The following is a 14,306-nucleotide window of genomic DNA, read 5'->3' as shown; positions in this document are numbered from 1 at the left end:
ATATACAGGAACAATCTGAACAAATATATGCAAGTGAGTTGTAAATTTGATATGTAATGCATACATTACAAAAACCCATGACAGTGTTCACTAAAATGAAATGTATGGACTCTTATATAAATACTTGGTATATGTGATATGGATATTATGATGATATTTTTGAGAATGAACACAAGTAATGAAATTTTTCAGCATTGAATTGGATTCTTGAACCAGAGCCATGTGAACCTGGTCCACCTGTACCTCTCTCATTGAAGACCTGTTAACATCACCAGAGGATGTTCATTCTGATACCCCTATGGATGGTTACAGCATCATTATCCCAATCCATTAAAAGAGCTGCATTTGGCAAAACAACCCAATGTGGTCGATTGTAAGGAAATAAAGCATATCAGCTTCCAACTTTGGTGCAGTTCCAGTCAAGCAAAGGCGGTAAGACGTGTGATTAAATTTTTGCGAAAAGACTTTTAAAATTACAGTCAAACTTTGTTATCTCAAACCCATTATCTCATATTTCATGGATATGTCAAAAGTAATTTTGAAGTCCAAACCATTTATAAAAGACTGGGACATTTTATTCTTGATAACTCTTTATGTATTATTCTTGGATTCCTACGGTTTTTTTCCAACATTTTTCTTGGTCTCATTGAGTTTGAGATAATGAGGTTCGCACTGTAATGACTAGATATTTTGTACATAAAGATGCAGGAAATATAAGATTAATAACCAAAAATCATATTTTCTTCTCCAGATTGACATTGTCACTGAAGAAACAGTTGATGTCGGCTTACAATCTGGAGTCCATCAAGGCTGTTGCATGGGGTATTACTCATGAAGATGATGCTTTGAGAAAGTATGAAAAGGACTTTGATGCAGCTGTAGAGCAGTCAGGTATACAGCACAAAATAACATTCATTCAACCTCTGACATGTTAACATTCAATGTGTCAAAACAAATAACAGGACTTATCCTGGTGACAAACAGAAATCAATTACTGAAGTCTAATTGTAAAAAAAAAAAACTAGAATATGTCCATAGGACATGAATGCCCCGCCGAGGATATATAGAAAGCAACATGAAATTTGTACATGTATAAAATTTGATCAGTTTGGTTCAGGAGGGCTTATAGTTAGATGGGAAAAAATGTAGGTCCAGCATCCAAAGCAAGTCTGAGAGTGTCCATCCCTAGATGCATCATCCATGCAAGTTTGGTTCAGGTAGGGTTTATAGTTACTTGGGAATGAAAATAAAGGTCAGATCCAGCATCCAAAGCAAGTCTGGTAGTGTCCATCCCTAGCTGCATCATCCATGCAAGTTTGGTTTAGGTAGGGCTTATTGTTACTTGGGAATGAAAATGTAAGTCAGATCCAGCACAAGCAAGTCTGGTAGTGTCCATCCCTAGATGCATCATCCATGCAAGTTTGGTCTAAGTAGGGCTGATAGTTCCTTAGGAATAAATCTGCTCCAAAAACTTCCACCTGGTCACTCATCTGGAAAATATAGGTCAGATCCATATTCTCTGGAGTGTCCATCCTTACATGCATCATCCAAGTAGTTTGGTCTAAGTAGGGCTTATAGTTCCTTAAGAATAGACCTGCTCCAAAAACTTTAATTTGGTCACTCATCTGGAAAATGTAGGTCAGATCCAGCATCCCAAGCAAGTCCGGTAGTGTTCATCTCTAGATGCATCATCTATGCAAGTTTGTATCAACATGTAAAGTTTGATAACACCATCTTGAATGGTATGTTTAAAACTGAGCTAAACACTATTTAAGAAAAGTCAGGTCAAGGTCAAAAAATGTTAGGTCAATGCAGTTGCATAGCTCTGATCAATATCTATCAGCATATATATGAAGTTTGATGAAAATATCTTGGATAGTTTCTTTGAAACTTAGCTTTGAACAGAGCTAAACACAAAGTGGATGGAAGGACAGAAGGACTGCAAGACGGACATGACAAATACTATATGCCCCGGCCAATTCATGGCGGGGGATAAATATTCAGTTACCAACATATTCCAGAAAATTTGCTTTTTGAAGTGGAAGGATTATAACAGCTCTACTTAGACTTTGTTTGCATTACAAAATCAATTGTATTATGGTTTGTTTGCATTCAGTAGTATTATAATTTTTTCTGAAAAGGATATGGTTGCATGAATCTGGTGTGTTGGGCAAGTTCACCTGATGGCTTAGTTGTTCGCACCACCAACATGCAGTGTATTTTATCAAACTCCAGAAGCCAAGATGCGATTCCGCAGTAGAGGTGAAGTGTCCATATACAGCATCGTCTTCAACAGTACAGATGGGGCACAAAATTTGAAGGATTTTTCATAGGTAAATAACATTAAAAATCTGTATTGTCCAGTACTTTGAAATTAAAAATTTGGCCAGTAAATGATTTCAAAACATGTATTAATGCAGCTGTTCAATATGGATGAAGAGTTGAAAGGAGGGATATTTACAAACATACTTAAGTGTTTTTTGATTTTTTTTTTAGATTTAAAACAAGATACCTGTGCCTGAAAACTGTTCATCATCAAATTTCAAGGCCAGCTACACATATGTAACAAAACATTCTGCGACTTAATTGTGGACAAGAGTAGACTGCATTGTGATTAGAATAGTAAAAGACATTGAATGCACACAAATGTTCCAAAGCTGTTTTCTACATTAACATTTTCATTTTGGAAAACTGAGTTCTGGTTTGAACTTCTTGACACTTAATTTTGTACCTCTAGCAATTTTCTAACAATGGAAAATGGGTAATTATGTTAAATGTGTTGATGTTCCTAAACTCATAAATGTATGGACACCCATACACATCATCAAACTTCTGGCTTATAAGACTATTTTAAATAGCAGTACAAATCTATGTAACATAAAAAAAGAATATCAAAATTTAGAATCATTTTATTAATGAATTAAAGATGTTATTTCAAAGTGAAAATGTAACATTTTGTTTTTCTAGATAAATTGTTGAAAACATGAATTGTTGAGTTGTGCTTTAAAGGTAATATATACTTTAAAGCTAGAGATTTAAAATTATAAGCAAACCCTTCCAAATTATATTGTCAAATGAAAGAATGGAATTGCCAAACATAAATTGTTGATGCTAACAAAAGGATTTTCATTTTCTGAAGTACATGTATTACAACATACTACAAAGTTAACAAATATAACCATTGACATTTCATAACAATATCAAAATTTGCTTATCCCTTGCACTTTGGTATAAATATTTCATGTTTTTAGTGTTGCCAATGCAAATTTATAATAAGTACATGTATCTTTAGTAATTTCTTTCAAAAAGTTTTTGCAAGTTTACAAGACATTGAAATATTTTTGTTGAAGATGGTCTTTAAGTAGATATGTACAAATATAACCAATCTTTATCCTCTCAATTTCCACATAAAAAGTGCTTTAGCAATCTTGTAACACAGTTGCTTCTTGAATAAACTGGCCTCGTGACGATAAAAGAGCTTTTATAATTAAGCACACTGGGCAACTGGTCATGAATGGTGAAACCTTTGACCACCAAAATATCCAGCTTTGAACTTTCGTAAAACTTGGCTGTGACGTACAATAGCTACATCAGAACAGAGTCAACAGCATGGAGAAGAATTTTAGCAAAATGTAAGTGGCACCATTTGGAGGCATGCAATTTTAAAATATGGCAACTTTTGTACACATACTGTAGGCCATGGCCTATTATCCATATGTGTTGGATGTCCTGGGTTGTTTCATAGGATGCTCAAAGGAAAAATCCTCAAAAGATTTTGAAAAAAAGTTGGAAAAAAATTAATTTGATTATTTGTAATTGTGTAAAAAAATTGTGTTACAGTCAATTTTTCAAGAATACAATAAATTTAAATGCATTAAATTTTTGCAAGTCATTATGATAAATTTTAAAACAAACCTTTGCATTTAAGCTGACTTGGAAAACATTCTACGTGCACATTCCAATCAGACAGCATCTTGTATAGGGAAAAGTCCACTAATTATTTTCCCATAGAACTCCATACAAACCTTAGGCCTTCTTACTTTACTATACAATTTCAGAAAAATCTTTAGCATCATTTCAAACTTTGTTCTAAGCCCTAACAAAAAATACTGAAAAAAATATATGGTCCCATGGCGTTTATAGGTCAAAATTGCAGTTATTTTCAACTTATAAGATTTCGCAGTAAATAACACGCAGCATAAAAAAAACACCACTCCTAAAAAATTAATCCATTAGTTTCTGTAATATTCCCTCATCCCATTATGTTATTTCAAAGGTCATTAATTTTACTTTAAAAAAATGAAAACAATTAAATACCTGATTTCAGCGAATGGCGTAACGCACCCATTCAGTATTTGGTTTAATGTTCCATAACAACAAACCTGTTCATTTTGGTGTTTAGTGTATATGTCATTCTACATCTTACCTGTCCCAGCATCTAGTCAATTGTGGAATTTCAAAGACTATACAACCTTTGTATGAAATTTGAGTCCTGTGACTTCAGTGTATTGGATACTGTGGCACCATCTCAAATGATGACACTCACTGCTCTCAATTTCAAAAGTGAATGACGTCTGGCTGGTGATGATATTTGGATATATTGTGACTGTAATAAATAAAATATTTGTACAATGAATTGTTTTTGTGCTTTAATGTTAGAAAGTGATATTAAGTTAAAATTGAGTTAATAATTTCATAAAGGTGGATTCTACCCAGAATTAGGTAAAAAGCTCCAAAATTGGATAAATCATAGTTAATTAAGCAAAGTTCAAAGGTTTCAAAAAGACTGATATAGAATTTTTTTATGCTTATGCAAAGTATATTATTTAAGACTCTGATAACAGATATATTCTTATCTAATCCCTCCTATTGCTTAAGTATGTACAAAAAAATTCCCCTATCCCCCCAGTGAAAAACACTTAAAGAAAACAATTTAAATTCTTTTATTTTTTGTTTACAATTAATTTAGACAAGTTTAAATCAATCCTTTTATAACAAATCAAAGTTTAATGTCTCATACATTACAATCAGAAGCTACTTTTTGAATTTTATTCTTAGAAAAGGAGAATTTAAATAATTTTTTTTAAAAATTAAAGAAAAGCAAAATTCAAACCCCAAAATTGTACTAATTTAAAGACTAAAGTACATAAATAAAAAATTTACCTGCAATGTACATGTCCGACAAATACATCGGGGTGGTAGGGGTATTTTTATTTCTTCTTATATAGAGAAAATGCTGTCAGACTTCCCAAATAATAAACAAAATATGTTAACATAACAGTCAATAAGATGTTCATCCCTCAAATGGCTAGTTTTACCTTACAGTAACTGAAATAGGAAATAGCACAATTCAATTCCTTTACCTTCACTTCGTTGTATTTAATATCGTGGATTGATATTGGCTTCCTTTTACTAGCATTTTTTGCCATTCCTTTTCCAGTTGTATTTCTGTTTGACAGGATACTGAGTAGTTGTGTCTTGCATTTCAACTTGAAATCATTGTACAGTTAAAAGAACTTTAATATATTATTAAAAATTATTGAAAATGTTTCAGTGTTGGTCATTTGGATATATTTTAACTGGACTGTAATAAATAAAATATTTGTGAATCATGTACAGTTAAAAGAACTTTATATATTAAAAAATTTTTGAGTGTTTTTCCTGTTTTAATTGTAAAATAATCTGCTATGATTTAAAAATAATATTTTTTTTATTCAGTTGTAAGCTACTCTGTTTATACATGTATTTTAAGATTTTCCTTTTACTATAACAAGATATGTTTTACATTCAAAAATAATTTCACCTTTTTGTACATTTAGGATCAGAGAAATCCATGGCCTTTCCTTCATTCCATGCAAAATATGCAGCAGCCCTTCCTCCATCCTTAAGTACAGATGTGCAATCATAGTTGTGCTCTGATTAAGCAAAATATACATTGTAAGGTTTTAAAAAATATGTTATTATTAGCCTAAAACTTATTTTTTTATTTTTTTTTTAAATGTTTCATTTACTTGCAAGTACAAGATTGTGTAAAAAAGTAATAATTAAAATGTAATAAAATACTCTGATAAAATCTGCTAAAATTAACTTGCTACAAATTGAGTTTTTTACTCTTCATTATTCTTCTGTATAATGATTACTACGAGATTATTTTTTGCATGTATTCAATTGTACACAAGTACCTACAAATTTTGTCAATATTTTTAGTTTTTTCCCAAAAATATCTCCATCATGTCATCAGAACAAAACACTTACCAATAAACAAACTAAATTGTGTTTTTTACGGTAGCTACTTTTGTTATTTCTAAAATAAAATTTCACCTTTTTGTACATTTAGGATCACAAATATAAGTTAAAATGACTTGGAATCCTTCACAAATTTCGAATATACATCACAAGATTATCAATGCATATTTCATACAAGATTGTGTTATATTCTATAATCTTGGCGATCAGCTCTTGTGATGTATAAATATACAAGATTTCGAAATCTTGTGATGTATATTCTATAATCTTGTGATGTATGTTCGAAATCTTGTGATGTATATTCGAAATCTTGTGATGTATGTTCGATAATCTTGTGATTATTTTCTTGTGATGTGTTTCTTTTTTGCAATAAAATTGCATGACGCAACAGAAAAGTAAGGACAATTTTCATTGGTTAGAAATAACATAGCTGAACGTCGGGAAAACCATGCAGGTGAGAAAAAACACAATCATTTGTTTATTGCAGCACTAATTAAGATGCACGAGTGTTGTTCCTGGTGACATGATGGAGATATTTCGGCCTGCTAAAAAAACTCAGTAAACGTAGATATATTGACAAAATTTGTAGGTACTTGTAACGATATGTCACGATGCTGCATTGTCAGATACAGTATTTATACATGCATGCTAAAAAGTAAATCTCGTAGTAATCAATATAGCAGAAGAATAATGAAGAGTACATACTACAAAAACTGTGCAATTTGTAGCAAGATTAATTTTTGTTTAACAGCTGTTTTTATTACATTTTATTTCGTATTATTACTACCAAATACTGCTACCGTTTGTTAATGTTATGCACATGGTTATCTTGTACTTGCAAGTAAATGTAACATTTAAAAAATAAATAATGAAAAAATAAGTCATTTAGGCTATTTGATAATAACATGCTAAATGAACATGTTTTGCTTTTTAATTCTCCTTCACTCAGTCTTTGTATAATGTATATTTTTAGACAGCTGATCGCCAACCAGGAGATCAGAATGATAGCATCTGCTCCTGCCACTTTAAGGATGGTAAGAAGGAGGGGGACCCTGCATATTTTGCATGGAATGAAGGAAAGGCCATGGATTTCTCTGATCCTAAATGTACAAAAAGGTGAAATTATTTTTCAAAATATGACCGACATATCTTGTTTTTTGATGGTGGGTGGGTGGAGTTTAATTGAGAATATTTTACTAAAAATCTTTAAAAGGGTACATGTATAAACAGAGTAGCTTACAACTGAATAAAAAAATAATTCAAGTTTAATTATTTTACAAAGGAGGAAAAAACTCAAAAGTGAGGAGTCCCTGTCATCTTCACAGATGGACCAGTTGCAGATTCCACAAGCACCAAAATGTCAATATCAAGAAAAAGTAAAGCTCATTTAAAACACCAATGATGACAAATGACCAACACTGAAACATTTTCAATAATTTTTAATAATATATAAAGTTCTTTTAACTGTACATGATTTACAATATATTTTCAGTTGATATCAGAGCACAACTACTCAGCATCCTGCACATTTAACTGTACTCAAGAAATGCAGCGCCTCTCAACAGAAATACAACTGGAAAAGGAATTGCTTGCCCTAGTAAAAGGAAGCCAATATCAATCCACGATATTAAATACAACAAAGAGAAGGTACATTTAAAGGAATTCCAATTGTGATTTCCTATTTCCTAACAATTTCAGTTACTGTAATAAAAACTTGTTGCCATTGAGGGATGAACATCTTAGATTGACTGTTATGTTAACATATTTTGTTATTATTTGGGAGTGTTAGGTCTCTGATCAGCAGGGGCATTTTCTCTATATAAGAAGAAAATGGAGACTCCCTACCCACCCGATGTATTTTGTCGGACAGTTTTCTGTACATTGCAGGTAAATTTTTTATTTATTAACTTTCCAGCCTCTTATTGTATAGTACATTTTGGGGTTTGAAGTTTTTTTGCTTTTCTTTAATTTTTAAAAAAAATTATTTAAATTCTCCTTTTCTAAGAATAAAATTCAAAAAGTAGCTTCTGATTGTAATGTATAAGACTACGGACATTGAACTTTGATTTGTTATCAAAAGGATTGATTTAAACTTGTCTAAATTAATTGTAAACAAAAATAAAAGGGGACACCTGCTATTTCTTTAAGTGTTTTTCACTGGGGGGTGTTGAAACTTTTTTGTACATACTTAAGCAATAGGAGGGATTAGATAAGAATCAATTAGTATATCTGTTATCAGAGTCTTAAATAATATACTTTGCATAAGCATAAAAAAATTCTATATCAGTCTTTTTAAAACCTTTGAATTTTGCTTAATTAACTATGATTTATCCAATTTTGGAGCTTTTTACCTAATTCTGGGTAGAATCCACCCTTATGAAATTATTGACTCAATTTTGACTTAATATCACTTTATTAACATTAAAGCACAAAAACAATTCATTGTACAAATATTTTATTTATTACAGTCACCAATATATCCAAATATCATCACCGGCCCAGACGTCATTCACTCCTTTGAATTGTGCTGGTAGCAGTAAGGTGTCATCATTTGAGATGGTCACAGTATCCAATACACTGAAGTCACAGGACTCAAATTTCATACATGTTCACAGGTAGGTGTATAGTCTTTGAAATTACCACAATTGACTAATTCTGGGACAGGTAAGTATGTAAGTATAGGAATGAGAGCACCAAATCCCCGGATGCACACATGGCTTTGTTTGTTATGGAACATTAAACCGAATACTGAATGGGTAGGCGTTACGCCATTGGCTGAAATCAGGTATTTAATTGTTTTCATTTTAAAGTAAAATTAATGACCTTTGAAATAAATGATGGATGAGGGAATATTACAGAAACTATAGAAATGCCAGGGAAGATTTTAGGAGTGGGGGTTGATTTTTTATGCCGCGTGTTATTTACTGCGAATCTCTAAAAGTTGAAAATAACTGCAATTTTGACCTATAAACGCCATGGGACCATATATTTTTTTCAGTATTTTTTGTTAGGGCTTAGAACAAAGTTTGAAATGATGCTAAAGATTTTTCTGAAATTGTCATAGTAAAGTACTGAGAAGGCCTAAGGTTTGTATGGAGTTCTATGGGGAAAATAATTAGTGGTCTTTTCCCTATACAAGATGCTGTCTGATGGCGTAGTGTAGAATGTAGCGTAGAATGTTTTCCAAGTCAGCTTAAATGCAAAGGTTTGTTTTAAAATTTATCATAATGACTTGCAAAAATTTAATGCAGTTAAATTTATTGTATTCTTGAAAGATTGACTGTAACACAATTTTTTTACACAATTACAAATAATCAAATTAATTTTTTTCCAACTTTTTTTCAGGGTCTCTGCCAAAATCTTTTGAGGATTTTTCCTCTGCTAGAGCATCCATGGATGCAATTGAAACAACCCAGGACATCCCAACACATATGGATAATCAGGCCATGGCCTACAGTATGTACAAAAGTTGCCATACTTTTAAAGCAGTAACTTGCGTGCCTCCAAATGGTGCACTTACATTTTGCTCCATGCTGTACCCAGGTTCTACTTCTGATGTAGCTATTGTACGTCACAGCCAAGTTTTACGAAAGTTCAAAGCTGGAGACCTTATTTTGGTGGTCAAAGGTTTCACCATTCATGACCAGTTGCCCCAGGGTGTCTGCTTAATTATAAAAGCTCTTTTATCGACACGAGGCCAGTTTACCATACAAGAAGCAGCACTGTGTTACAAGATTGCTAAAGCACTTATTCATGTGGAAAGAGCCAACGAGAGGATAAAGAATTACGAGATTCTCCGTTACATACCATCTACTTAAAGACCAATCTCAACAAAAATATTTCAACTCTGTTCTTGTCTTGTAAACTTGCAAGCTCCACTTTTGAAAGAAATTACTTAAAGATACATGTACTTATTATAAATTTGCATTGGCGTGTGACAGTATACACTAAACAGTGAAGATATTCATACCAAAGTGCAAGGGATAAGCAAATTTTGATTTGTTATCAATGTCAATGGTTATATTTGTTAACTTTGTAGTATGTTGTAATACATATACTTCAGAAAATGAAAATCCCTTTTGTTAGCATGGATTTATTACAAGAATGTTTGGCAATTCCATTCTTCATTTGACAATATAATTTGGAAGAGGGTTTACTTATAATTTTAAATCTCTAGTTTAAAGTATATTTACCTTTAAAGCACAACTCAACAAATTCATGTTTTCAACAATTTATCTATTAAGAAAGACCAAAATGTTACATTTTCACTTTGAGAATAACATCTTCAATTCATTAATAAAATGATTCTAAATTTTGATATTCTTTTTTTATGTAGTACATAGATTTTATTAATCATCATTGCTATTTAAAATAGTCTTATAAGCCAGAAGTTTTAAGATGGATTGTGACATATCATATCATACATTTATGAGACTTAGGAACATTCAACACATTTAACATGATTACCCATTTTCCATTGTTAGAAAAAACTAAGTGTCAAGAAGTTCAAACCAGAACTCAGTTTTCCATCAGTGCTGGAATGAAAATGTTAATGTAGAAATCTATCAGCTTTGGAACATTTGCTGTCCATTCAATGTCTTTTACTATTCTAATCACAATGCAGTCTACTCTTGTCCACACAATTAAGTCGCAGAATGTTTTGTTACATATGTGTAGCTGGCCTTGAATTTGATGATAGTATGGGTGACTGGTTTTCAGGCACAGGGTATCTTGTTTAAGATCTAAAAAAAAATCAAAAAACACTTAAGTTGTGTTGTACCAGTACATATCCCCTCCTTTTTCAATATCTTCATACCATATTGAACAGCTGCACTTGTAAATTAATACATGTTTTGAAATCATTTACTCACCAAGATTTTTAATTTCAAAGTACTGGACAATACAGATTTTTAATGTTATTTACCTATGAAAAATCCTTCAAATTTTGTGCCCCATCTGCTACTGTTGAAGACGATGCTGTATATGGACACTTCACCTCTACAATATTAGGAATGGCGTCTTTGGCTTCTGGAGTTTGATAAAATACACTGCATGTTGGTGGTCGAACAACTAAGCCATCAGGTGAAGCTCCCAACACTCCGGATTCATGCAACCATATCCTTTTCAGAAAAAATTATAATACTACTGAATGCAAACAAACCATAATACAATTGATTTTGTAATGCAAACAAAGTCTAAGTAGAGCTTTTATAATCCTTCCACTTCAAAAAGCAAATTTTCTGGAATATGTTGGTAACTGAATATTTATGCCCCGCCATGAATATGGCCGGGGCATATAGTGTTTGTCATGTCCGTCTTCCGTCCTTCTGTCCTTCCATCCCACTTTGTGTTTAGCTCTGTTCAAAGCTAAGTTTCAAAGAAACTATCCAAGATATTTTCATCAAACTTCATATGCTGATAGATATTGATGAGAGCTATGCAACTGCATTAACATTTTTTGACCTTGACCTTTCCTTTGACCTTTTTTTCTTAAATAGTGTTTAGCTCAGTTTTAAACATACCATTCAAGATGGTGTTATCAAACTTTACATGTTGATACAAACTTGCATAGATGATGCATCTAGAGATGAACACTACCGGACTTGCTTCGGATGCTGGATCTGACCTACATTTTCCAGATGAGTGACCAAATTAAAGTTTTTGGAGCAGGTCCATTCTTAAGGAACTATAAGCCCTACCAAACTTAGACCAAACTTGCTTGGATGATGCATCTAAGGATGGACACTACCAGACTTGCATCGGATGCTGGATCTGACCTATATTTTCCAGATGAGTGACCAGGTTGAAGTTTTTGGAGCAGATTTATTCCTAAGGAACTATCAGCCCTACTTAGACCAAACTTGCATGGATGATGCATCTAGGGATGGACACTACCAGACTTGCTTCGGATGCTGGATCTGACTTACATTTTCATTCCCAAGTAACTATAAGCCCTACCTAAACCAAACTTGCATGGATGATGCAGCTAGGGATGGACACTACCAGACTTGCTTTGGATGCTGGATCTGACCTTTATTTTCATTCCCAAGTAACTATAAACCCTACCTGAACCAAACTTGCATGGATGATGCATCTAGGGATGGACACTACCAGACTTGCTTTGGATGCTGGACCTACATTTTTATTCCCATCTAACTATAAGCCCTGCCTGAACCAAACTGATCAAATTTTATACATGTACAAATTTCATGTTGCTTTACTAATATATCCTCGGCGGGGCATTCATGTCCTATGGACATATTTCTAGTTTTTTTTTTACAATTAGACTTCAGTAATTGATTTCTGTTTGTCACCAGGATAAGTCCTGTTATTTGTTTTGACACATTGAATGTTAACATGTCAGAGGTTGAATGAATGTTATTTTGTGCTGTATACCTGACTGCTCTACAGCTGCATCAAAGTCCTTTTCATACTTTCTCAAAGCATCATCTTCATGAGTGATACCCCATGCAACAGCCTTGATGGACTCCAGATTGTAAGCCGACATCAGCTGTTTCTTCAGTGACAATGTCAATCTGGAGAAGAAAATATGATTTTTGGTTATTAATCTTATATTTCCTGCATCTTTATGTACAAATATCTAGTCATTACAGTCGAACCTCATTATCTCAAACTCAATGAGACCAAGAAAAATGTTGGAAATATCCGTGGATTCAAGAATAATACATAAAGAGTTATCAAGAATAAAATGTCCCAGTCTTTTATAAATGGTTTGGACTTCAAAATTACTTTGACATATCCATGAAATATGAGATAATGGGTTTGAGATAACAAAGTTTGACTGTAATTTTAAAAGTCTTTTTCGCAAAAATTTAATCACACGTCTTACCGCCTTTGCTTAGAACTGAGAACTGCACCAAAGTTGGAAGCTGATATGCTATATTTCCTTACAATTGACCACATTGGGTTGTTTCATTGCCAATGCAGCTCTTTTAATGGATTCAGGGATAATGCATGCTGTAACCATACCATAGGGGTATCAGAATGAACATACTCTGGTGATGTTAACAGGTCTTCAATGAGAGGTACAGGTGGACCAGGTTCACATGGCTCTGGTTCAAGAATCCAATTCAATGCTGAAAAATTTCATTACTTGTGTCATTCTCAAAAATATCATCCATAATATCCATATCACATATACCAAGTATTTATATAAGAGTCCATACATTTCATTTTAGTGAACACTGTCATGGGTTTTTGTAATGTATGCATTACATATCAAATTTACAACTCACTTGCATATATTTGTTCAGAATTGTTCCTGTATATAATTTTGCACGTGGCATTCTTAGTGTGAAAATGCCATGTAAAAATTGGTGCAAATGTACAATTAATATTTACTTAATTATTAACAAGGTTTCATAATGACAGAGTATTTAAATAATAGAAGAATGATCTGATAATTCGCAAGAATATGAAACAAAATATTTTTTTTAATGCAATTGAATAATTTATTTTTCCTTTCAAAAATGTATGCTCATGTACAAAAATGCTATCATATTTATAATATTGTCTTTCCAATTATTCAAAGGTTGTTATTAATATTTATTACACAGTATGTTCAAAAATTGGGCATTATACATAGCCAACTATATTATACTCCTCATCTTTGTACATTTGTTCACAATTAAAATTAACCATCGGTCAGTAACAAAATAACAGTTTCATAATACTCGTAATATAAAAATCAAATCAAACTTAAATAACAACAATAGTAAAACCAAAATCATAACTACCTTCTTATATTTTACCAATAAACCTTCCAAGGTGCAAAAAACACTGGTCACTTTCATCAAAGGGTCGGTTTAAAGCACTTCAAATATGAAGCAAATTTTTTAACAACTGATTTATTTATATTTAATGATTGATCATTTTTAAAAAAAAAAAAAAAAAAAACAAGAGGCCCATGGGCCACATCGCTCACCTGAGCACTGTGGCTAGGAAAAAGTAAAAATTGTTTTTTTATTGAAAAGTTTAAATCCAAAAGTAGTCCCAAGACCAATCATGGCTTTGCTTTTCTTGAGAAGGTTATTTTTAAA

General features: G+C 32.3%; 2 protein-coding genes across 2 annotated transcripts; both read left to right on the top strand.

The window, feature by feature from the left end:
* Window positions 1-6,694: 6,694 nt before the first annotated feature.
* On the top strand, window positions 6,695-7,903 carry LOC134263695 (uncharacterized). Its single transcript, XM_062746080.1, has 4 exons — window positions 6,695-6,700; window positions 7,220-7,362; window positions 7,529-7,622; window positions 7,739-7,903. The coding sequence occupies exons 1-4, from the start codon at window positions 6,695-6,697 to the stop codon at window positions 7,901-7,903; spliced, it is 408 nt and encodes a 135-aa protein (XP_062602064.1).
* LOC134263706 (uncharacterized) lies at window positions 7,841-10,562 on the top strand. Its single transcript, XM_062746089.1, has 4 exons — window positions 7,841-7,893; window positions 8,036-8,133; window positions 8,715-8,861; window positions 9,592-10,562. Exons 3-4 carry the CDS (start codon window positions 8,852-8,854, stop codon window positions 10,062-10,064), a joined length of 483 nt encoding a protein of 160 aa, XP_062602073.1. The 5' UTR covers window positions 7,841-7,893; window positions 8,036-8,133; window positions 8,715-8,851; the 3' UTR covers window positions 10,065-10,562.
* The last annotated feature ends 3,744 nt before the right edge of the window (window positions 10,563-14,306 follow it).

This window comes from Saccostrea cucullata, unplaced genomic scaffold (assembly GCF_032062105.1).
Source record: "Saccostrea cucullata isolate Sc308-1 unplaced genomic scaffold, CSIRO_AGI_Scuc_v1 ctg14823, whole genome shotgun sequence".
Classification (NCBI taxonomy): Eukaryota; Metazoa; Mollusca; class Bivalvia; order Ostreida; family Ostreidae; genus Saccostrea; species Saccostrea cuccullata.
Note: the sequence above shows the minus strand (reverse complement) of the source record. Positions and strands in the feature narration are given on the sequence as shown.

Coding starts and splice junctions, on each gene's coding strand:
- LOC134263695 (XM_062746080.1), top strand. Junction 7,363..7,528: donor GATCCTAAATGTACAAAAAG/GTGAAATTATTT, acceptor TATTTTACAAAG/GAGGAAAAAACTCAAAAGTG. Junction 7,623..7,738: donor AATGTCAATATCAAGAAAAA/GTAAAGCTCATT, acceptor ATATATTTTCAG/TTGATATCAGAGCACAACTA.